General features: G+C 45.2%; 1 protein-coding gene across 1 annotated transcript in view; it reads left to right on the top strand.

Annotated features, from left to right (window-relative positions):
- Positions 1 to 26,008, top strand: part of LOC144134998 (uncharacterized) — a 41,720-nt gene extending 15,712 nt beyond the window's left edge. The window contains exons 2-5 of the mRNA XM_077667780.1: positions 7,321 to 7,460; positions 20,388 to 20,455; positions 24,660 to 24,743; positions 25,096 to 26,008. Coding sequence (XP_077523906.1) covers positions 7,321 to 7,460; positions 20,388 to 20,455; positions 24,660 to 24,743; positions 25,096 to 25,232 — 429 coding nt within the window. The 3' untranslated portion in view covers positions 25,233 to 26,008. The remainder of the gene's footprint in view (positions 1 to 7,320; positions 7,461 to 20,387; positions 20,456 to 24,659; positions 24,744 to 25,095) is intronic.
- The last annotated feature ends 250 nt before the right edge of the window (positions 26,009 to 26,258 follow it).

Genomic DNA, 26,258 nt, shown 5'->3' with positions numbered 1-26,258 from the left:
TGCGGCGGTCGAATTTCGATGGAGGCGAAATTCTAGACTCCCGTGTACTGTGCGATGTCAGTGCACCTTGAAGAACTCCAGGTGGTCGAAATTCCCGGAGCCCTTCACTACGGCGTCTCTCATAGCCTGAGTCGCTTTGGGACGTTAAACCCCCATAAACCAAACTAAACCAAAACCAATCAACTGAAGCAGGACCTAGATAATTTGTAGTGGCGTAGTCGCTTTCTAACCCTAGAGCTTCATAGATTGACTGAAACCCAGGATGAGCACTTTCTAAGCAAAGTAAATGAGATTGCAGAAAAACTGGAAGTTAAAGCTATTACACAAGACGACATTACTGCTGGGCATTACCGACACAGGGTTTAACTGACGAAAACATTGCAAACCTTTTCAACTCGCACTTTGTAGAAGTTGGTGCCGCAAATGATATTCATGATGAATTACCGTGTGAGCAATACATGAGTGTTCAATGTCCTCAAGCTGTATTTCTCACTCCAACTTGCGCCGAAGAAGTCCTCAACATAGTCATTACGCTGCATCAGCCTACGATGATGTGAAAGTTTCCCCCGTGAAAGCTGTAGCTGCACTGATAACTCCAGTCCTTACGCTAATATTCAACTGTATACTTCAAGTAGGGATATTTCGAAACCAAATGAAGCTTGCGCGTGTTCCAGCTATTCATAAAGGCCGTGCTTTTGAAGTCTTGTACTGCTATAGACCAATGTCAGTGCTTTCAGTCTTTTCAAAAGTTGCTGAGAATTATCTCTTTCTTCACTCTGCATTACTTGATAGTAAAATAGCAGTTTGGATTCAGAAAAATACAGCAACTGACACTGCTTTACTTTATATTAAACAGAAATTCTTGGCAACAATAAGAAATGAAAGCTTACTTTGGGTTTACTTCTTGATTTTAAAAAAGCCTTCGGTTCTGTCCATCATGATAATTTATTTATAAAGCTACCGTTGTATGGAATCCAAGGTACAGCACATGCCCTGATGGAAAGCTGTTTACTTTGCAGGGAGCAATACACCACAATAAAGAGCACCGAATCTGATTGAGGCACTAATAAATACGGAGTTCCATAGGTATCTATTCTAGGCCCCATATTATTCTTGATATATATGAGTGATATTGTAAACACCCCAGGCTGCTCTGAAATGGTATTACATGCAGGTGACAATAATGCATTTTTTCAGGTTGCAATGAAAGCGTCGTTTACAGGGAAGCAAATGAATGGCTTCACTACTTAGACTTTTGGTTAACCTTTAATAAACAAGACCAAAAGATAAACATGATGGAATGCCTGTTTTTCAAGTCTAAAGGTAGCAAAAAGATAGTGGGTTCAAATTGAAGTTCCAGAATAACATTATCAACCAGTCTAACAGGATTTGCTATGTAGGTGTTATCTTTCATGAAACGTTTCTCTAGAATCCGCACACAGAAGCTCTCCGAATATAACTTTCACGTGTTTTTGGCATATTAAACAGGTTTCCAGTAAAGCAACAAACTTACTATGCTCTCTTTCATTCATGTTTAACATACCTCTCCTTGGTATTGTCAGACACAACAAAAAGAAACCTTGACTAGCTGCACCCTCTGCAAAAGCGCTCAATACGTGGTATTCGAAAATTCCAAAAATAGAACATTGCTTGCCATACTTTAAGATCTATGAAATACAAGAAATCAGTAAGCTATTCAAATATAAGTTATTTCTGGAAACCATGCACCAGTATATGTTACACCATTCAAATTTTGAGGTTCAACACTAAAAGAAATACACTCCACATCTCCTTACGGAAGATAAAATACAGGTGCCCCGATCTCGCTCCAAATTTTGTGATTTGAGATTATGTATGCAAATAGCGAATTTATTGAATCAATGTCCTGCCATCTTTGAGTTTTTATCAGCCTACCCATTACTACCTAAAAAAAACACTAAGACATATGTACCTAATGGAAAAATAAGTCAAATAATTTCTTTTGTGTCATGGATGATATTTCTGTGTGTTGTACGTGTAAATGGTATTCGAGAATCTGTAAACATTTTTTTTATATACAGAATCATGCACACAGTCCTCAGGGTTGTCCATTTGTTTTGTTTTGTGTGCTTGCATACATATTGGTTGTTGTACGATGTACTGTACTGGAAATGTGATAGAATATACCTATAGTGGTTGCCACCGCTGTCAGGAGTGGGATGGCCTCATCAGGCAAAAATGCCATTAGCTTTTTCGCCCAGGACAATTTTTGTATATTTTTTGTCCCCAAATAAACTGTACTACTACAACCTGAATGTTGCAGGTTCGATCCTGGTCTAGCCGTTCGCGTTTTGATAGAGGCAAAATTCTAGAGGCCTGTGTTCTATGCAATGTCAGCGAACAGTAAGAAACCGCAGGTGGCCGAAATTACTCCGAAACCTTTCACTACAGCGCCTCTCATAGCCTGAGTCACCTTGTGTTTTTGGACCCCATAAAACCAAACCAAAACATTGACTAGCTTTCTTGAATGGGATAGCCAGGATATATATGCCTTGTGTTGTAAGCACATTTGTAGAGATGGAGTGGGAATTTTTTTTCAGTTCCTCTTATTTTTCCCTTCCACTGTACAGGTCTACATGCCCGGATGACTGAGTGCAGACAACAGGTCGCAAGATTGCTTCTGAGAAAAGTATAGTCGGGCCATTACGTTCAACATTTATTTTTATGGGGTGCATTCTTATGGTGCATGTATTGCATATTCCTTGCCTGCATGGCTTGGAAATAAAGTAAATTTTAAGTATATTGATTGTCATGTCGTTTTTCAAAACCGTGTGGGGACCTTTTTCAAGTTGTAGACTGTCTATAGGCAGTTTACAGACAATGGTCTATTAAGGTTTTGTCGACAGCTCTATAGACTGTCTATAGACAAATGTCTACAGCATTGCCAGGCCACATAACTGTGTAATGTCTATAGACAGTCTATAGACCTATGTGTACTTGATGAGTAGACTTTTGTCTATAGACAGAAATCTACAGGAAGTGTAAGGCCTAAGTCTGTAGATAATCTATAGACTGCCTATAGAGCTGTGTCTATTATCAGTAGATATTTTTCAATAGACAGTCTATGGACAGAAGTCTATAGGAAGTGTATAGCCGTAAATCTATAAGTCTATGGAATGTCTATGAACCTGTGTCTATAGACTGCCTGTAGACCTATATACTTTCAGTAGAGATTTGTCTATGAACTGTCTATTGACAAAAGTCTACTAAAAGTGTATGGCCATAAATCTACAGATTGTCTATAGACTGGTCTAAAGGATTTGTCTGCAGAAAGTCTATAGACTTCTTAGACTAAAGTCCATAGACACTCTATGGACTGTCTACAATACTTTTTGTAAGGGCAAAATCTACTGATGCAAGCAGCAACAATCATTTCATGCAATCCAAGCAGTAAGGGAAGGGACTCAAGTTAAATTTAGTTGCTGCCTCCACAGGTCAGCAGTTCCATTGATACTGCAGGTCATTCAGAAACGGGTCATCAGCATTAGAGGGCCAACCACCATAGAACCATATTTTGCACATTTCAAAGAATTAAAATAAGCCTAGTTAATGTAGGTGAGAATGTGTGCAGAAATGATGCTATCGTGAATGTGAATGGATAAGTACAACAGAAAACAAAGCGAATCACTGAGGCGGAGCGGCAAAATGTGCATCTATATGTGAGCAAATAAATATAGGCACGTGAAAAACGCAAGGAAGGTTAAGGAAATCTGAGATGTTCACATATAAGTTGCCGGCCTACCATCGCCGTCACTTAGCAGGAAAGTGATGATGTTTGTAGATGGCAGTAACAGGCAAATGAGGGTAGCAGATGAACGTGCGCATGTACATCGATGACATCTCACTCTCAAGGCTTCAAAAATGTCTCCTTAAACAATCTGATGCAGCTGGCCCATGTAGTGCGGCTCAACAACTGCTCAACACCAATAGAGTTGAGGTGGTGAGTACTGCGACAATATCACTTTGAACATTTTATCCAGTTTTGTACTGTATATCTCCCGATCCAAACGGGGCTGCCAGCAATATCACCAACAACTAATTATTGAACTAGTGCAGGCTCATAGCCAGCAGTTAGATGTGCAAAAAGCACGTCATGCCCCACGAGGCACTTCAAGATGCCTACATTTTGCTAATTACAATGAAAGAAAAGGCCGCAATTAAACAATTCAACTGCACATTGCGAAGCATTTGTCTAAGATTGGCTTAATACCGCCATGTAAAAAAAGACAGAAGGAATTGCAATGATTCTCTGAAGCTTTTTTCTGTCTCTTGTTATGCAGAACTTGCTCTCTGGGCATGTTTGATAAAAAATCAACATGTCCAATTAAAATGACATGATTCTTTTTGAGTTCCTCGCTTTGAGAAGCCCCAGCTGCTGCAATACTTTTTTTTTGGTCTACCGAAAAGTGAATTGCTTATACAAAAAAATACCCGCGTTGGCACATATTAGAGACTTGTACACTGTGAAGCAGCGGTGATCTAATTTCGGGCATAATTTTTGTTCCTAATCGCCTGATACGATGTTGTCACAACCTAAACCGACAACTACTCCCCTGGTTCAGCCCACCAGTCATGCAGAGGAAGCTGTGTTCAGTCAGCAGTTCATCCAGCAAATATTTTTCCAGACATATGTCCGTATAACAGGCAAGAAATTAAAAAAAAGAATGACGCTTTGGAAGAGATATTTGCACTGCACTCCGATGTTTCCCTAGGTTGCGGAATGACGCCGGCTAGTCATAACCGGAGCACCCAGTATCACAAAATGCACCGTACGGAGGACCAAGCCACTGAAGGTTTGGGACGCTGCTGTTGTCGCGGCAGTAAACAGTCCGACGGCCGTGCCGTCAAGATCGTGTCACATCGTACACACGGCAGTTTTCAAGCACATACCCACACGAACACGAACCGCGATCAAAATCGGCGATGGATACATAACAGAAACAACGTCGTGTGGTCGCTTCGCTCGGAATCACTCCAACCTCCGCATACTAACGCAACTAGCTGCACTACCCCAAGTTCACCGAAGCATTCGGAAAATACTGCGTGTGTTGTGAGCAGGTACACATTTCACTGCCTTGACGGAAAAGCACTCGCTCCAACCGGAATCACTACCTCTACGCGGACATTCGTTTTTGTGCATTGCAGCTTTTACACGCACAAGAAATTGACCGTGAGCTGCTGTTACTCGCCGCTGTCCGTTATTATCTTCGGAATAACGCGAAACACTTGGAGCAACCACAAACTGCTCGAAACACGCGCTTTATGACATCGCCACCATCTGTATCTTGCATAGGTTTGAAGAGTGTTGGACGACGCATATCGTGAACGGCCGCTGAATGTTTGATGCACTCAGCGCGTTTACGTTAAGCGGCCGTGTATCGCGCATACAACGGCCTGGCTTGCATAGGTCCCTGCGGTTGGAACACTAGGCATTCAGAATCCAAACAAGTGACTTGCTTAGGCCTTGGAACCACTGATTTACAAGGTGGGAAACTACCACGCCTGCCGCTGCGTATGACGCAACCATTTTGCTATCAACTGAAGTGTCATTATGTCACTTGATCACACTTCAGGCCATCTTCTGCTCGAGTGCGCATTCGTGATATGGAAATACGTGCCTCGGCACTGTGGCCGGGGGATGGAGCGCCGACATTCCTGCCTGCAGAAAGTGACTAGAGGAGAGGGAAATTCACGAAGACAATGAAATTCGAATTCAGGCAACATTTACCTCAGCTTCCACAAAGCGCAATAAAAAAAATCTTCCTGGACAATATTTGTAAAGCAGCCGGCCTTTAACAACCCAGAAATACCGCAACCCTATTAAAGTCCCTTTCAGAACCCCTTTTGAAGTGCACTGACACTGGTCTCTTAGCGTTTTTGTCTCCATCAAAATTGCGGCCGCCAAAATGCTACTATAATCGCACAGATTTCGCTGAGTAGCTGTATTTTCTAGGTCACATTTCGCTGAATCGCATGCTCAGCGGCTATGATTACTTTTAGGACTGAGAATGTATATTCCCCAGCCAAATTCACGGTTGAATGGTTGAACCAAAGCTCTAAATTATGCGGCTGCTAATTGTGCTAGGCTGCAAACTTCAGCTCTAGAGGTATTTTGATCTGTAGAGTGTGGTGTGGAATATTATGTGGCAAAGTACGGCTGAAAGCCTCGTTCATCACGTGTATCAGAAGCAAGGCAACCACGCCCTTCGTAAACACTCTCTGCAAACAACGACACCAAGGTATGGATTGATTGAATGAAAGATTAAATGAAGTCCCGAAAGAACTAAGGGGACCAGCGTGTGCAGTCGCATACATCGTGGAATGTCACACCGGAAAAGTAGGCCTTTTAGTAACTCTTCTCTAAAGTGAACAGCACGATATGGATACACCTGCACCGAAGTACAAACGTTGTCGTCTACTAGTCGCACCCGGTACAAGTGTTTCGGGTAGGAATTTGCTGTTATCGATATTAAATTGGTAATAGCGGCTATAAGCATACAGAAAGTTTACCCTCTTTGCAACTAGCCTGTGAGATCTCCTTCGGTTTGAAAAGTTTGAAAACAATATTCTCGTTTGCCTGGCTTGCAGTGCGTAACAGGTAGAGGCTAGCCACATTTAATTCCTAGCAATCGTTTATTCTCGCTGATTTCTTGGGCCTTCCAGAGTGATTTGAAATCTGATGACATGGAAGGACTTCATAACATCTATTGCTCATTTGCTTGCAACCATTGCAGCTTTTGGCTTCCGTCTAGGACTGGCAGCAATTTTTCAGACTGTCGTACATTTTTTACGCTGAACACAAACTGACAGACTGCAGAAGAGCCCATTTACTTCGGTCCCTAGACCACTTGAAGTTTTATGTGCTTGTAACAACTAACGAAACGCTTCATAGGTACTGGTTTGACTGCCGAAGCTAGTTCTGGCCAAATAGGTATTCAATAGTTTTTATTTTATCTACAAAAGGCGGCAGGTATTAAGAGAGCAAAAGTTATTGATTAAGCTTTAGTGGAAATTGCAGCTAAGAGAAGAGTTAAAAATGAGAGAGACACTAAATAATCTGACACAATATAAAGAAGAAATATCCGGTGCAGATGCGCAACATCTTTCGAAAAATGCGTGCACAATATGGCAGGCAAGAGCCTTCTTCAATTCACCTTCCCGCAGTCATAAGTATTTTGTTCCTGTGAAAGAAAAAAAAAACTTGAAAAACATGCATTGTTGTCCTTGTAGCGCACAGGGGAAGACTAGGGCGTAACCTTTTTTTCCCCCTTCCTACCGTAGGTAATGGAGCAGTTCAAGGACGTTGTAGCCATTTCGGATGCAGACAACGACACCATATTCGAGTGCCTTTCAGCCACTCAAACGAACATCGACCCCGAGGCGCATACAGCGACGTACAATTTCCGCTTCTCCGCATCTGGGTAAGCTGGGGAGCGAAAATTCTGATTATATTAACGCGTATATTTGCAGTGTTTGTTCGTTCTTCAAATCTGCCGCCACACCACTTTATCGCTTTGTTTGCGACGCAAGACGCGACAAGATTTATCTCGATTGATCACAGCCAGGCAGAGCTGATTCTACATTGTTCCGGAATGTTCTAGTAACTTTGCACGCTTAATCTCGAAAGTTCGCTATCAGCTTCAAATTGAGCACGGCCGACAGCGGCGGAATTCTGTTCGACGACCGCCGAGCACGCTTGTCGCTTCGCCGCCGCCGAATGATTCAGTCCATTCTGGGCGCAAGTCAGCCCAATAAACAGTTTTCTTTTAGAAGGCCTTTGGTCCGTTTTCATCGTTTCTCCGACTGCCGTCAATATTACGTGACATCTGGTGAAGGCGCTGGATAGCCTTCCATGTTCCGGACGCCCCCTTCAAGTCGTGAAGCCAGCCCTCAGCGCTTCGCACCCGAGGACGAGCCAGCAGCTCAGCGAGCCAGCCGGCGTCTCCAGGGAGAGAAGCCTGAGCTCGGGACCCTGCCGGACTGCGCGAGGCAGCAAAAAGGCGCTGCTACTAGCACCGCAACCTCGCCGAAGATGTCGACACCGGTCATACTACGGCAGCCGCGGGTGCCGTCAACTTTCAATGGATTCCTAGGCGAATACCCCCAAGAATGGTTGGACCAATTTGAGCGCGTGGCGTCATTCAACAAGTGGGATGATGCGCAAAAACTGGACACGTATTTTTCTCATTGGATGGCTCCGCACGCACGTAGTACGAAAACCACGAGTCATTCCTTACGACATGGGAGCTATTCAAGAGAGAACTATGGAAGGTTTTCAGCAGTGTCGTGAGGAAAGAAAGAGCCGAATGACTCCTCGAGTCCAGAATCCAGCTTCCGAATGAGCCCTTCCGTGGTTACGTCGAGGCAACGAAACGCCTATTTCGCCGCGCCGACCCAGAGATGACCGAGGAAAAGAAAGTTCAGTTTTTAATGCGCGGCGTAAAATAAAACTCTTCAGCAGGCTCAACCACGAGCCGCCAAAAACCGTCGAGGAATGCATGCAAGAAGCCTGTACGATTGAGAAGACCCTGGACGTCCGAGCTCGGCAGTGCAATCGCCCTTCCTCCGCCTGTGCAGTCCGTTCGCAAAAGACGAGCACCACCGGCGACAGCTTGCGGGAAGTTATCCGCGAAATCATCCTAGAGGAGCTACGCCGATTACTGCAACCCTGCCCACAGCCACAAGCAGCGACCCTGATGAATGTGGTACGGGAATAAGTGCAACAGGGACTTGGCACCCCGACGGCCATAGAACCCAAGGCCATGTCCTACGCCGCTGCAATAAGGACTCCTCAGCCCCAACGACAACCCCTGCAACCTGTCCGACATAAAAACTTGTTGCCGAACGCCACCAACCTGCTCCCGGCCGCCCAGCCTACGATCGACGCTCAAGCCCTACGAAATGCGATGTCTGGAGGACTTCCGACAACCGGTCGTTGTGCTTTCATTTCGGTGAGGCCGGCCATATTCTCCGTCACTGCCCGTACCGACGTATCGGTCTTCAAGGATTTGCCGTTAACGCCCCACGACCACGCTTCGGACAACGTCCGCAGGAAATCGGCGAGTACCCACGTCGACAGCAGTACACGCCGAACCGCTTTTCGCGCTCACCATCGCCGTCAACCTCGCGCTTTGCGTCGCCACGCCGTAGCTACGCAGCGGCGGTACGACGGTCTGCCCGCCCCCCTAGGGGAAACTAAAGGCAGCAACCTCTGGAGGTGAGGTTGCTCACGAGCGAAATGCCGAAGATCCTCCACCGACGACGCCCAGTGAAGACGCTGCACCCGCGACGCCGCATGAAGAGCCTACACTCGCTGCACCGACGCTGCACAAAATGACAACCCCGACCACGACGCAAACTGCCTTCAAAACAACGCCGCCACCCAGAACAGCTTCGACCACGTGCCCCACCCGCTACTCACATACGCGACGAAGCCGTGACCCGACACCCCGAGCGACATGCAATGCAAGAGCCAGGACCTCCGACTTAGAAGTGATTATCGACGGCCGGAAAGTTACCGCCCTAGTAGACAAAGGAGCCGATTACTCGGTGAAGAAAGGAACTTTTGCTGCGGAGCTGAGAAAAGGTACAACGGCTAGGGAAGGCCCACATATTCGCAGCGCAGGGGGCCACCTCATTACGTCATCAGGACTATGCACAGTTCGAGTGACTGTCAAAGGACATACCTATCCTGCGACCCTTGTGCTACCGCAATGCTCCCGCGAAGTGATCGTGGATATAGATTTCCTTAAGGAGCATAGGCGATCATCGACCTGCGATCCAAGCTGATTACGCTTTCCACGGACGAAGCCATTGCTTCGATGAAAACTCGGGAAAATCACGTTGCCCTGAGTGTCCTGGAGGAATAAGTGAGCGTCCCACCCCGTTCAAGCGTTATCATGACCGTAGGCGCCATGAAAGCCATTAACGCTGAAGCCATCATCGAGGGGAACATGCAGTTTCTTCTAGACCGAGGAATCAGCATCGCAAGAGGCATAGCGCATTTTCGCAATGGCCATGCCGAAGTAGAGCTTACTAAGTTTAGCGAAGATTACCGGCACATAAAAAGAGGAACGACGATTTCTTTCTCCGACGAAATATGCGACGAACGAGACTCCTTCGCCCTTTCCGACCCCTACGCAGCAGGTTCGCCTGACCAAGAGAACTCTCACACTCTAGACATCAACCCAGCCCTGCACAGGAAGAGACAAGACCAGATCCGCAATGTGCTTCGAAGCTACAGTGAGTGTTTTTCGACATCACCGTAGTTCAGACGAACGCCAATTGCCATACATCACATTATAACGAACCAACACGTCCGACCTCTCAGTCAAAGCTCCTACCGTGTGTCACCGCGAGAAGGACAAACCATCCGGGACCAAGTTTGAAGAAATGCTTTGCGACGACGTCTTCCAGCATTCAAACTGCCCATGGGCGTCACCGGTTGTTCTAGTGAGAAAAAAAGACGGAGCACTTCGATTCTGCATCGATTACCGCTGCTTGAACAAGATAACAAAGAAGGACGTCTACCTCCTGCCTTGCATCGACGACACACTGGACTGCCTCTGCAGCGCCAAATATTTCTCATCGATGGAACTCAAGAGCGGCTGTTGGCAAATTGAGGTCGACGAAAGAGATCACGAGAAGACAGCGTTCATCACTCCAGGATGGGTTGTTTGGGTTCAAGGTGATGCTATTTGGTCTCTGTTCCGCACCAGCGACGTTTCAGCGAGTAAAGGATGCAGCGCTGACTGGCCTGAAGTAGAAAATTTGTCTCGTATATTTAGATAACGTCTTTGTCTTCGCCTCGAACTTTGAAGAGCACCTCAAAAGACTTCGAACAGCACTAGACGCCATCAAGTCGCCTGGTCTAAACTTGAAAGCAGAGAAGTGCCACGTTGCCTACGGAGAGCCGCTGTTTCTAGTCCACACCGCTGGCAAGGAGGGAGTACGCCCAGACCCGCAGAAAACACCTGCTATTGAACCGTTTCCACCGCCGGCCGATTAGAAAGCAGTGCGCAGATTTCTCGGATTGTGCGCATATTACTGACGATTTGTGAAAAAAAGCTTTTCGTGCATCGCCGAGCCCCTGACCCAACTGACGAAGGCAGAGGTGCCGTTTCAAAGCGATGCGCCGCAAGCGCCTTCAAGGAACTTCAGCGTTGTTTAGACTCCCCATCGATCCTCGCGCATTTTGATGAAAACGCCGATATTGAAGTTCATACCGGCGCAAGGAGCGTGGGGCTTCGACGCCGTCCTCGTTCTAAAAAGCGACGGGCTGGTGAAAGTCATTGCATACATTAGCCGTTCCCCTTCCAAGGCCGAGGCTAACTATTCGACAACTGAGAAGGAGTGCCTTGCCATCATCTGGGATACGTCACAAGTCTGCCCCTACCTGTACGGACGACCGTTCAAGGTGGTAAGCGATCACCACGCGTTGTGCTGGCTTGCCAATTTGAAGGACACCTCTGGCGGACTCGCTCGATCGAGTCTGCGTCTCCAGGAATTTGACGTCACCGTCGTTTACAAGTCCGCACTTAAGCACTTTGACTCCGATTGCCTCTCACGAGCCCCTGTAGATACACCGCCACCGGACGACGATGAGGACGCCTTCCTGCGACCCATTAGTTCTAGCTCATTTGCTCAGCAGCAACGCTCGGACCCCGACCTAAAACGGCTCACCGAGTACCTGGAAGGCAAGGTTTCTTCACCTCCCACTTCATTCAAGCGAAGACTGTCTTCCTTCTGCGTGCAGGTTGAGGTCCTTGTGAAGAACTTTGCAGCGAGAAAAACAGCCTACCCCCTTGCTGTACCTGCTTGTTTCCATACTTGCTTGACTCCATACTCAATACATACTTCCCGCGACGAGCCGACAGCTGGACATCTCGGGTTTACTCGCACCTTTCGCAGCATTCAAGACAAATTTTACTAGCCCCGACTGTCTGCCAATGTCGCACATTACGTGAAAATCTGCCGAGATTGTCAGTGACGAAAGACCCTTCCCACAACGACCAGCATTATTTGAGCCCCTTTGAACCTTCCTCAAGGCCCTTTCAGCAAATCGGCATGGCCTTACTTGGCCTTTTTCCAAAGTCAACGTCTGGAAATAAGTGGATCATCATAGCGACCGACTACCTGACCCACTACGCAGAGGCGAAATCCCTACCGAACGGAACAGCAGCAGTAGTTGCCAAATTTTTCGTAGAGTGCATTCTTCATCGACAAGGCGCCCCCGATGTGCTCATCACGGAGATAGGAACAGCATTCACGGCGGAACTAACGCAAGTCACCCAGAGTTACAGCCGAACCAGCCACCGGAGGACAACTGCATACCATCCGCAGACCAACGCACTGACCGAGCGCCTGAACAAAACCATCGCCGATATGCTCGCCATGTATGTCGATGCCGAAACCAAACATGGGATGTCTTCCTGCCTTATGTCGTCTTCGCCTACAACACCGCAGTGCAGGAGACCACTTAGATGACGCCTTTTAGGCTCGTCCATGGCAGAGAGGCCACGACCACGCTGGACGCCATGCTGCCCAACGTTGCAGAAGAAGAGAACATCGAGGTTGCCGCCTATCTGCAACACACAGAAGCAGCTCGAAGGCTTGCCCGACTACGGATCAAAGATCAGCAGTGGTCCGACGCCAGACGCTAAACCTACAAAGACGCAACGCAGAATACAAGCCAGGAGACCAAGTCTGGGTTTGGACGCCCATTCGCTGCCGTGGATGGAGTGAAAAGCTTTTGCGCCACTATTTTGGCCCTGACAAGGTTCTTCATCGGGTAGGTGAACTGGAATATGAAGTCATTCCTGCCGCAATAACTGCATCCCAGCGACGCTGCGTACGACTAGAAGTTGTCCATGTAGTCCGTCTGAAGCCGTATTATGGGCTCTAAAGGATGCTGCGTTTTCATATTCTATTTTCGCAAGATCCGTTTAATCTGTTACTAGTCTCATTATTTGTTTTAATGCATCTGGTCGATGCTTATTTGAGACGGGAGTAATGCCGTGAATATTTACAGTGTTTGTTCGTTCTTCAAATCTGCCACCGCACCACTTTATTGCTTTGTTTGCGACGCAAGACGCGACTAGATTTATCTCGATTGATCGCAGCCAGGCAGAGCTGATTCTACGTTGTTTCAGAAAGCTCTAGTAACTTTGCACGCTTTATCTCGAAAGTTCGCTGTCAACTTTAAATTGAGCACGGCCGACAGCGGCAGGCATTCTTTTCGACGACCGCCGAGCACGTCGGTCGCTTCGCAGCCGCCGAGTGATGAAGTCCATTTTGGGCGCAGGTCAGCCCAATAAAAAGTTTTCTTTTAGACGGCCTTTTGTCCGTTTTCATCGCTCCTTCGGCAGCCGTCATCATTACGTGAAAATATTTTATAAAATTTGGAATTTAATGAAAAATGTCTTATGTCAAATGCGAAGAAAACAACCGAATTTATCTTATGATCCTTGATGAAAGTGTGGTAGTTTTGTGAGTCTGGTTCCATCGATGTAGCGAAGACCAGAATAAAGCCACCAGGCCGTTTCACTAGATGTGTTGCCAATCAGGCACGTCTATACGGCTCTAAATTATTTTAATCCGCGCTAATACAAGTGCAAAACTAAGGTAAGGAAGAGAAAAGTGACAGGGATAACATTATATGATCGGTAGAGAGATCAGCAATAAAATTCTGATAAGGATGGTGGTAAGTTTGTGATACATAATCTCGCCAATGCTATTGACCAACTGTTTGCAGGAGATATTCCGAAGCTCGGAGTGGCAGCAGCTGACGATAAGTGTTAATGAAAGACACCTTAGTAATCTGTGATTTGCTGATGGCATTGCCTTGCTAGGTCACTCAGGACACTAAGTGCCAACCGTGATCAACGAGCTATACTGGCAGAACAGAATGGTGGATGAGAAAATTGGGATGCAAGAAACCAAAGAAATGTTCAACTTTACAGGAAGAGATCAGGAGTTCAAAATTTGTAGCGAGAAGTTTTAAGTGTCGAAATAATACATCTATTTAGGGCAGGTAGTGAGCACAGATCCGAACCATGAGAGCGAAGTAACTGGAAGAATAAAAATGAGATGTGGCGCATTTGGCGGCTTCAAGCAGATCTTTAATGGCAGTGTAGCAATATCCTTCAAGATAAAATTATATAACAGCTGTATCTACCGCTACTCACGCATTGGGCAGAAACCTGTAGGCTAACGACCAGGGTTCGGCTGAAATAAGGCCAACGCATCGAGCTATAGAAAGAAAAATAACAAGAATAAAATAGAGTGAAAGCAGGCAGAGTTAGTGAAAGAACAAACGCGCCTTAACTGCACCCTAGCCGCAACCAAAAGGAACTAATGGGCTAGGGCAGAGCAGTGCATGTAATGTAAAGGCAAGCTAACCCATAGTCTTTAAGGGTAACAGACTGGATTGCAAGAGAAGGCAAGCGTAGCAGAGGGCGGCAGAAAGTTAGGTGCGTGGGTGAGATTAAGAAGTCTGCGGGGATAGAGTGGCCGCATCTGGCACAGCACAGGGTGAATTAAGGAGATATGGGAGAGGCCGTTGCCCTGCATTGGGGATAGTCAGGATGCTGGTGCCGCTGCTGCTGCTGCTGCTGCTGGTGGTAATGATGATTATGATTCACAGTGCTCCTTCTCTAGCATTAACTTCATCATCATCATCAGAGATATGAGAGAGGCCTTTGTCGTCGAGTGGGCCTTAGCTTCATCAACATTCAAATACATATATATTCTCTTTTTCTTGCCCAAATTCTAACGCTTTTTCAGGAAACATTGTTTCCTGCAGAACGAAGAATCATCTCATTTGAAGCGCAGTAAGAACTGGGATATTTTTTGAATACAAGATTTTTGAGATTTATTTATAATCTACTATGTGTAGCATAAAAAAAATTGCTGGCGATTTAGCATTGCTAAGCAGGATATAGTGTAAAAGCACAGTTTTTCTCAGGTGGACGCCACCGCCACGTACCCGAAAGTGCGATTGAGGTGTCCACTGACCAAGGGAGCCGGTTATGCGCGCCCACAACTTTTCCATTGTCAATGTTGATTCACCTAATCTACGCCCGCAGCCAATGCTACAGTCACGTGTTTCTGTGCATTGTTGCAAAGTCAACGCATATTGGTCTAGTACCTTGTTTCTGCCGCAACGTAGTCCACGCCAACGCATGACGCTCTCATCTCTCTGTCAGTGTCGCACAGAGCTCAATGCGCGGAGACTAGTTTAGCAGCAGTATTAGTGCCATATAGCTCAAAGTACGGATATTAGTTTCCTTGCAGTATTAGTAGACGATGAAAAGGATTCTAAATCCACAGCGCAAGAGTGTTTTGCAGTTTACCACGAGGCGCGTTCAGCTGTACATGTGGCGATAGCGTAGTACTCCCCGTACTGCTCTCTTCATTGCACTTTTTCTAGTGCATCGTCGCCTAGGTGCGTCGTATTAGGTTGTAGTAGCGACGTGCCCTGTGTTTCATCTTTTCCGGTGCTTCATTTAGGTTTTCTTCCTGGTTTTAGTTTTTTCCTGGCTGGTACATAGTTCACGTACGTACAACCTTGCTTCACAGAAATACAGTCCTAACAAAACACGGCGACAGCGCAGCGGCCTGCGAATCCGATCTGTTGGCACCTCCGCGGGTGCGATCCCTCGTCGAGGGTGTTTATTTGATTTTTTATGCATTATCTTGACTTTGCAGAAACCTAAAACACCGGAAGCATACCAACATCCCCAGATCTTGCTCGTGGTTGATCCACCATAGTAGTCGTTTCGCACAAGAAGCTTTAACCCTTTGTGGCAAGCTTTTCGCCAGTCATCTTGACCGCTCTTTTTTGCCGATGTTTTTGCCTCGCCTCAGAAAAGCAAAATGGATTTGAGAAGCGAACAATAAGGATGGCTGAATACAAGATCAGAGGCTGGATGATAGTATTTAGTATGGGAAAGAATTGTGTGACCTCTCCGTCGAAGCATCATAGGAGACAGAGATGTCCAATGAAAGCCCTGCAGAGGCTAGGTGCCGTATTGTTGCAGGCTTTAAAGTTGGGCAAAACCAATGTATAAAACGCAAGATAGTCGTTAGTTACAAAGGGCATTTCACATATTATTTTACACGATTTTTAAAATACGCTTGTTGAGTTTGAAGAGCGCTTTTTTGGCATCGCATTTTCAGCGGTGTACTGCATCACAATACAGCTAAGGCGGGCTAACTGTTAGTTTGGTTAACTAATATTGAATAGTTACCTTTCTAACTATTACTATTAGTCTCCATAGTTGTTGAGAACAGTGTAGTCCAGCGTAAGTAATAGCCATCTTAGGTTTTATAATTAAAAAAAAAGGCGGTTATGCTCGGCGCTGTGGCCTAACAAAATTTTGCTGCATTGCGACAAAATACATGCGCTTTCGTGAAGCTTCCAGATAAAGCGACTTCTACAGTGCGTGCAATTTGTCAATCAGCAATAACATTTTATGTATATATATAAGAAAGAAATTTTTTTTGTATTCTGCATAGTTAGTCGAGATCAGTTAACGAACTTCATAACAACGAAGTGAGGCAGCAATTTCCGGTCAGAAAGTTGTAAAACCGTTTCCAACACGTCCGCTTGAAGATTTTTAACTTTCCATCTATAACGTATTCTTTTCCGCTGACTGCATATGACAGTGAATTACAAAAATTATAGCACGTGACAGGACCGCCCGAACGCCGCAATGCCAGTAGACAGTTTTAGCTAACCGTTTTTACGGCCAGCGGTGAGGAGCGGGCGAGCGGATAGACCAGCCCAGAGGCGCGCGAGAAAAGGGTTTTAGCCGGGCGGATAGCCCGTCTTCTCGAGCGGAGTAGAGTCGCTTGCTCTGCTGCTCCACCCATTGGTCACAATTCGAGTTAGAGTAAAAAGAATATCAATTAAGCCTGCTAATAATGCTCTGAAACTGCTCAGTAAAGAGAGATTCTGTTTTTAGTTCAATATTCGACAACGCAACAGCGCCGGTGCTTGTGTTGACGGCAGCCATCTTGAATACCCATACACGCCCGCGCGCTCTTACGCACGCTCGCGCTAGGGTCCTTACTCGCGCGGTGCCTATCGCTCAGCTGGAGAGGGCTTCCCAGCGGGAGCAAACTTCGCTCCGTAAAAACGCTGAGCGGGCCAGCGACGTGCGCATGCGCAGTGGCGTCTGCGCTCGTCCGCTCCATTCCGGCAGCCGCAAAAACGCTCAGGCAAAACTGTCTAGTGTCTCAAACGTTCTGTGTGCAAACGAAGAGATCATTTATCCGGGTGTGCTGCCGCTTGAAAGGCAACAGCGCAGCACCGCAGGCACTGGCTGTGCGATCTAAGCCAGCGGCATGCTTCCCTCCTGGCGGTTAATGATACACGCCCCCGTTATCGCTTGCTCTGGTATAAATCGTCCAGCCAGCGCCTGCGAATCTTCCTTGTAACTTTTTTTAGCTGCAGCGCACAAAAAAGTTTACAACTTGTACCGAGGTTCTGAAAATTGTTAGGGAACATGTCAAGCTTAGGGCAGGTAGAGAGCGCTGATCCTGATCAGGACACGGAAAGAACTAGACGAGCAAGAATGAGGTGGAATGCATTTGGCCGGTTCTCTCAGACCATGAATGGCAGTTTGCCGATTTCCCTCAAATGAAAAGTTTACAACGGCTGCATCTCACTGGTACTATTGTATAAAGATTAAACGTGGAAAATGAGAAAAAGAGTTCAACTTCAGGAGAACTCAGCAACATACAGAAAAGAACTTGAAAGTTGTAACGTTAAAAGGAAGGAAGAGGGCAGACCAGGCCAAGGAACAAACTCGTGTCAATTACATCCTAATCAAAATCAAGAAGAACAAATGGGCTTGGGCAGGGCAGGTAACGCGAAGCCAAGAAAAGTGTTTGTCGTTAAGGAAAACAAACTGGATATCAAAGAAGGCAAGGGGCGGCAAAAAGTTCGGGTGTTAGGGTGAGATAAAGAAATTTGCGGGGATAGCGTGGCCGCAGGTGGCACAAGTCAGGGTTAATTGTAGAGGTATGGGAGAGGCCTTTGGCGTGAAGTGGACGTAGTCCGGCTGGTCATGATGACATCCGGATAAATGGTCTCTCCTTTTGCAGGCAGAACTTTTCAGACCATTGCGATCGCGCATATCAATCAAGCTTGCCATATGATATTTTTAGGGGCACCTGCAGTAAGCGGAAGGTAACCAATAAAACAAAAAGATAAAGCTGTTCAATGGGACCTTTTTCCGAGAGTTCTACAGATTTCTGATTAGAAAGTTCTGCCTAACTTCGTTGCTTGCGAAGTTGCTTAATTTTCTTGACTAGTTATGACATTCAGCGCAATACAAAATTAGTGTGACTTGCTCCATACAAGAGCCAGCTGCGTGCATTTTGTCGCATCACCTTTGAATACCTCGGCATATATTTAAACCCTGGGTAAATTTAGCTATGGTAATCAGTATATATAAGGTGGGTAGCGCGTTTGTTTTGTTTACCGAAATGTGGAGCTGACCAGTATTTTTTTGCTAATACAAAACGCTTGAAGCACGGCGAGCAAACAGATATGCGCTTTATGATGAGCCTTAAGCTCTTAGCATCATAGTATCGCGCAAGCCGTTATTATTTATCTCTAAACTTCTTAAGCACAAGGTATTTGCTGGGTAATTGAGCAATGAAGCTCTTTTTTCAATGATTGCTAGCAGTGAGCGTTTCTGATATATTGCTTATTTTTGTTAGATCTCTCTAGGAGTGAAATGTAATATAGAAAGACTTCATGGTTGACAGTGCAGTATTATCGAAATGTGAAAGCCCAGTAATTTGCAGCACCTGTTTTATGCAAAACGATATCATTTGGGAAAGAAAGGAGAGCGCTGCAATCTTTCCAGGCTTTCGTGGCCAAAAAAATGGAACGTACATTTTAGCGGCTCATTAAGAGTACGACGGGATAGCTGGAATGAGTTATGCCCGTATCTGAAAAATAGTTCATCATTTACTTAGCGTTCATAGGTACTTGGAAGCCCTCATATCATTCCTGGCGCAGTGGTAGAGGGTTCAAGCGATGCACCACTGCACTGCGATGGCAGGTGGTGCCATTGGGGTTTCTTATGCCGCCTATGTTGCTCTTACCGACCAAGCACTCGCGATAAATCATTAATATAACTACCACCGGCCTCAGTGTGCACTTCGCTTACAATGTGGTGGAGAGGTTGCGATGACGCCATAAGATTACGTGATCTAGGTGGGCCACGTGCCTCCTATGTTACTTTTTGGGGATTTTGGTCGGTTTTTCACTCACGCTAAAAGACAGCTAAGCCGAATTTTCTGAAAAATTAGCTCTTTACCTCAAAATCATTAAAACGCTTTCATTGCTTTTATTGACGTGAATGCAGTCTCACCTCCACAATTTAGAGCAGCCTATATCTCTGAAGCTCTGTATTCATAATGTGAATCGTTCTGCATGAAAATATCTGTTTATTTCGAAGATATGATCATAAAGATAAATGTTTTAAATATATTAGTGCAGTACACTACTGCCCGCATTCTTTCTAAAATCCGGTGCCTAAACACGACCTTTGCGTGAACCTGCGGGGAAGAGGAGGATGAAGAGCACAGCTGCGGCACGGATGAGCCAATCAGATGTGTGCGTGATACGTGACGTCTCTGTGCGCGCACCTGATAAGAGAGCAGCTTCTCCACAGGCGATGTCAGAGGTTGTTGAGTCGCAGCTGCCGCGCTGGGGTTAGAAGGCAAGCCTGCAATATCCCAAAACAACCGAAGAACCACTTCGCCTAGCTTTGCATTGGCAGCTAGGCGTGAAAAACACGATCTGCCATGGCAATGCTTCTCGAGTGAGCAGGGAAGGAATCACGGGGCCGCCTGGGTTGTTTGTAGCGGAGCACCATCGTGTGCGACAGCGGCAACAACGGGCACGACCACAGTGGCAGCGGGAATCAATGCAGGACGATGTCGCGGCTAAGAGACTGAAATAACTGAAAGCACACAGGCAGTAAGTGCAGAGAAGACGTCAGTAAGAAACCAATGAAGAAGGGCTGTAGCGATAGGACGCGATGAGGGCTTCCCGTAGGAAAAAATCGGAAGAATGTCTTGATGAAAATGCTGCAGCGATAAAAATCTTTACCCGCGGATTTGTGGGAACCTGTTTAGGTTTCCGTGCTCTCTGTGTAACGAAGTTTTGCATCAACTTAATTTTAAACTCTAACGCCAATATTGATTCTTTGAGACACAACAAGCATAACTGTGTAAAAACGAAATTCTACTGAAAGGCATTCCGTGAATTAGCGAGTTAAACTCTCTGTAAGGTTTTTTTATGTACAACGACTTTCTTTTCACAGCGTGACCCTTCCGTTCCGGATTTCACGGGGAGAGGTTCCTGGGACTGTCACCTTCACAGTAGCTGAAGGTAAGTTCGCTTCGTTAGACGCGTACTCACACTGCACCTCATCGCAATTAATTGGGATTGGAAACATCTTTCAATGCTCGAATTTCACACACTGTGGGCCACATTTTTGCGAACAGTCAGTGGGTGTCCTTGCTTTTAGTATATTCTCCAACCAAACACCACAGTTTTGTCTGGCAAAAAATGTCGCTAACGTAAGCCGGAAAACACTAAGAGCCCTTTTTATATGCAGGCTCTGATTGATTCTTTGTTCTTTTATAGTGAATACGCTCTTTGATTCAGCAGGATTTCTTCCACATTACGAAAGCATTCTGGTCGCCCCCTAGAAGGGACATCAACTTGCATTGCTGTACTATCCGCTTATATTGAAAATTCGTTTTGTTCAAAATTCCTAGTTGACATACGGGCTGTGAGCGACGCCGCAATAGAGCGCTCCGCATAATTTATGCTAGGTGAGGCTCTTAACATAGTTATTCGCGCACCCGTCAAGAGCACTCGGACGGCTCAACGAGAAGCAAACTTGTGTTATTTACGAGTGTCCTATGACTCGAAACAAGGTCTTTCAATGCATGCACGTTTTTATGAATTCTGTTTAACTCCTGCTATTTTGAAAGTTCTCTGGGGTCAAACACGCAGTCGCAATTGCCACAAATGCACAACAGGGCGCGTCGCCCGAGCGCTATGGACAGAAATGTGGACGACCTTTCACTGCCACCATTCAGCACACAGCGATTTTAATATTTCGCTGCACCGAAATACGCTCGCCTTGGCCATAATTGTACCCGAGACATTGGAGTCAGTGCCTGAAGGTTAAAGCCACTGAGCCATCGCGGTGGACCATAATATTTTAAAAGCTTTAATTGATTTATTAATTGTGAGAATGTTCAATTTCGCCTGGCGTCAGAACATCGAAGTCCCCAGTGCTTACCCAGCAGACTACACAACATAAACTAGGTATCCCAACGTATCGATTTTAGACATATATATTTGCGAGAAATTTTGAATGCTGGAGCGAGAACGCTGGAAATGAAATTTGGAAACTTTCGTACGATAATCAGTGCAAAAATATGAAGGAAATTAATGCCCAGGTGTGCCCACAATTTAGCACTGAGAGCGTTTCACGAATTTTTGTTCGCACATTTGCCCGATTCATTCGTGCTCTGGCTCCCCAAAATCTGCCACTAATTGGCGTAAGGTATAATGGTTGGATGCTTTTATCTGGACTGAGTGCCACGGTGAGGCAAAAAATTCGCGTGCGGAGCAACGCTGCAAGGTGGCAGAAGTTGGCACTGGAGAGCCATCGTCTGTCTTTGCGCGAGTGGTGCTTCAAGGACTTTGTCTTTTTTCTCTTTCCAAAGGCCAATTCAATGAAGCCGTGTGCTCCAGGAATATGCTGTCGAATATAATATTACAGGAATGTCAGGGCCGGCATTCTCGCGTATGACGTCATTGATCATGTGCCTGTGTTCTGCTTGAGTATTGCTTTCAACAAGAATTCTGTTCCTCCTGTTGAAAAAAGTTTTCCTCGCACAATCACTCACGGGGATTTGATGAGGTTTAATAGACTATTAGAGCAAGAGAACTTGGATGATGTATACAAGCAGCGTAGCGCCACATTACTTTACCAGGTGTCTTTGAAGAAATTTCAGATTTGCTACGATCTGGTCTTTCCTTTGAGAGAAACCCGAAAAAAAACGCAAACGAAATAGGAAGCCGTGGGTCGCTAGAGAGTTGATTATCAAAATAAGAGAAAAATCGAAAGTTTCAGGAGTCTATTAAAAAAAATCACGGTTGCTGAGACAATTCAGACAATTACCAAACAAGCTGAATTCAGATCTTAGGAATGCTAAGTCAAATTACTCCGAAATAAATTCCAGGTTGTTCAAAATGACAGCAGAAAAAAATGGGACATGCTGAACAACATATTGCAATAGAGAACTTAACAGTCGTCTGTCTACTTGCAATATGTTAACGGCTGTCCTAATGCATAGAGCAAACATTTGACACACACAAAAGAAAACTATCTAGACGGGTCTAGAACTCGTCGAGTTTTTGTAACATACCTGTTACACTATTGAATAATCCCCTCTAAGGCACCACGGCAGTCATGTCCGTTCGAATTTTGTTTCTTTAGATATATAAACATCATGCTTGGCAGTTAGTGGCTAAGAATCGTTTCTTAAATGAGAAAAATGAAGTGTAATGTTCCAAACCTAAATGACTACAAGGTCTTTTCGCTAGGAAGCAAAGTTTTTAGACATAATTCTGTGGTAGCGCGGATACAGCAGCTGTAGAAAAGTTAGGTTTTAAAATTTTGACAGCATTTAGCGTTTCCAAATGCAGAACCAAACCGAGCAACATTTGTAATTTAGGTCTACCTTATCAACTGTAATGTCAACGTGATGTAGCGACTCGACGTCGAGCTATTATAAAATTGAAACAAAATAAAAAATGATATGCACCTTACTCACGTTTCCTGTTTCTTTTTCTCAGCAGTTGTTCATCACACGTTTTATTCTACACTGGATTAATTGTTAGATACCTCTTATGCAGGTCTTATAGGCTACGCCTTGGTTTTCCTCTATTTTTAACAAAGGAGCAATTATTCATTGGTATCCACCCAAGCGCTGCCATACGGCTGCAAAAGAAAGAACTTTCTCAGAAACTTGGCAGTTAAAGAAAGATTAGTTCTGGTCCCCGGTTCGAACCCGCGACCACCGCTTCACAGGAGCCGGCGCTCCACCAACAGGGTTAACCGGGACGGCAAGCTTACGGTACGGCGAGACAGAATTGACCAAGAACTCGAAGTCAGAACAGTGTCAAATTTTTGGGCAGTCTCTCTAAAACTTTGTTTATCTTTAGCTGCGAAGTTTCTGAGTAATCTCTTTAGGTTTCCTTTGTAGCCGTACCGCTGCTCTTGTGTGGATGCCAATGAGTTATTACTCCCTTATTACAAATCTACTCCACCTTGGGGGATTCCACTAAAAAAATTACTATCTCCTATTTTTCATGGCATGAAAAAAAGCCATGAAAAAGAGCCCTTTTAAATATTTATTCCTTCAGCCCTCACTCCAATAGTCAACAGCAAAACAATTTACGCGAGGAGGCCTCCGCACCATGCCAATGTGTTTTAATAAAATGGCTCTCCTCCGACTACGAGACTTTATGGTAACGTTGCTGCTAAACGGGTGTTTTTTTAACAGCTTGCAGATCGTTTTTAAAGCCTGCGAGAGATGCATCGGTGCGGTCTGTGCAGTTGGATTGTAAAGCAAGTCGGACATTATGTATGTGATAGAGCTCAGTGATTAAACTCTTAATTACCCAAAATTATCTAATAAACTGTTCTGCTTTTGATTTCGATTTCAAGCCCAATAATATATTAAAAATTGAAGGCTGGCAAAATAGAAGCTGGGCCAATCTTTATATTTTCTTTCTCGGCAATAAAGTTCGAAATGTGTAACGTCAAGAATAGTTTTTTTAGCTCATAAAGTTGGGATGCTGCAATGCTCACTCTAAAAAGGCGTCGCTAAAGGCTTAGTACCGTAGTGAAATACAGTTAAGTGTTTTCAGGGCACAAAATAGACAAACGAAGTTTGTTATTACGCTATAAGAAATACGACCGAGTTTAAAGACTGCGCATTACGGGAAGCCAACTTTATGACCAAAACAATGCGTATTTTTTGCGTCAAACATTTAAAACAGCATTGCCGATAAAGTAATTTAAAAACCGTACTCAGCTTTGACATTGACGGCGTTAAATGTTTAATATGATGTTGGCCCTAGAAATTAAAGCTGTATACAGTCGATTAGTTAATTTTAGTTTTAATAAATATTTAATCACAGAGGTCTATCAAGTTCATAATGTCCGCGTTAATGTACAAACCGCCTGCAGAGACCGAACCGACGTATCTCTCGCATGGTTTAAAATAACGATCAGCAGAGAGTTAAAAAAGAAAACACCCGGTATATACAAGATGCGTATTCAGTGCACTACGGAAATTATACAATCGTCTGCAGTATTTATTGATCATAAGGCTTTTAGCTCGTCACCCTCGCGGTAGGAGCCATTGGCGACGATAACACTGCCCCCTGAAGCCTTCTTGATTTCACATTTTCCCACGGAGGCGCACGTTGCACACGGCTTGTTTGCACAGAGTTTAAGCTAAGTGCTCTTGACTTCTCAAGAACGTTTTTTTTTCTTCCGCAGACTTGATGCCGCTCGAAGGGCAGGTCTACTACACGGATTTTGAAAACTGCGTAGTAGTGGCAGCAGAGTTCTACGACCAAGACCGTAAGTCTCTTAAATTTTTTTTTGAAGCTCATATTCGTCGGCAGTGCCTTAGTATCAGTTATGCTCTTGAAAAATATTACAATTTTACACCGCCTGCAAAAGTTTGGGTGTGCCTTATGACGTGCTAGCAATAACAGACGATTGCAGCAGCCACGTGATGGATTTAGCCAAACTCTAACCATTATTCTCATTTTGTTTCTTCATGAAGAGCAGAGTAGTTATTTATTATTTGACTGAAACTGAGAATAATAGAAAAATATTTTTGTCAGCTGGTTTGAAATTATAGCCGAATGTTTGAAAGCTCAGGTAAAGCAAAAGTTCTCATGCTTCTGCTCTTCTGCTCTTTTCCCAGGATGCATACTGTGGACTCGCAGGGAAGTCAAAGACGCAGTGCCGCAGGACTGCGTCGACCACTTCGTGGACACGTGCGGCGTTATAGTACCAAAGCACAGCAGAGATCTCTGTCCGGACGGAGAAGGCGACTACTGAGCTCGCATAACGAATCAGGGTATTCGGGCTTGGTGCTAATCATCAAAGCACTTGACCTAATCTTTGGTGAAAAGCGCAGATCAGCACTTGTGGTGAAAATCTTTCCCAACACGTGGTTACATGGCAAATTACGAATAAAGAAAGCGCTTGGGTCACTGTTTTTATGTAAGGGCGTGCATGTGCACATTTTATGCGCTTCGTAAACTTTCATTTTTCTGCACTGTGGTTTTTGGCGATCTTTGTGTCAGATTCGTATTTCTGCTCCGCGCCTTACGCCGCAGACAGCAATTTTACTTTAGTCCTGATCGGCGTACATACCGCATGAAAGCTCCTTGCAGCCTGCAATTTGCTGCCTTCATTCCTTAAAAGCATTATTCTTTGATTATGCTTTCACGAACAAAGAAGCATTAAAAACCATAATCTCCTGCGTATTTAGCGGAGAGTGCAGAATTTTGTTCTCCGTACTGGACTAAACCAGACAAGTGTGTTGCGAGATGCTATTGAGACACGGTAAAGTGCAGCAATTTAAAGCTACGTCTGCTAGAAAATATCAGAAAGCTCCCAACTTAAGGAAGAACGAGATAAATCATCAGCCACGAATGACAACCTAAGGTCGCCACAGCAATCTCTGAAAACTGTCGTTCTTAGTAGATTGGTTGAGTGCTCTGCCTTATACTTTTCCCCACGAAAGCTTCTGGGAGACATGTGGCTCATTTCTCTATTCCCCTTGTTTGCAGCATAGTTCCCCGTGCATATTTCGTGCAATAAAGTTAACTGGTTTGAGTGATGTCTGCGTGCTGCTTGATAGTGAACTCTCCGTGCGTTTCACATCAGTTGGCGACTATAGGGACTCAACTGGAGCCCAAATGAACACCAGTTTCATAGTGAATCTTGTACATGCACTTACTTTTGCAGCGGCCGTACGAATGAGTCAAGACTGTTCGGACGTCCGCTCGTCACGACAAAGGTGAGGGGCAACAGCTCCCAAGTTTGGTAGCTGAACCTACCGCATACCTTAGCCTTGCG

The sequence above is a fragment of the Amblyomma americanum genome, chromosome 5 (genome assembly GCF_052857255.1).
Source record: "Amblyomma americanum isolate KBUSLIRL-KWMA chromosome 5, ASM5285725v1, whole genome shotgun sequence".
Classification (NCBI taxonomy): Eukaryota; Metazoa; Arthropoda; class Arachnida; order Ixodida; family Ixodidae; genus Amblyomma; species Amblyomma americanum.
The sequence above is the reverse complement of the archived record's forward strand: the minus strand, read 5'-3'. Positions and strand labels throughout refer to the sequence as shown.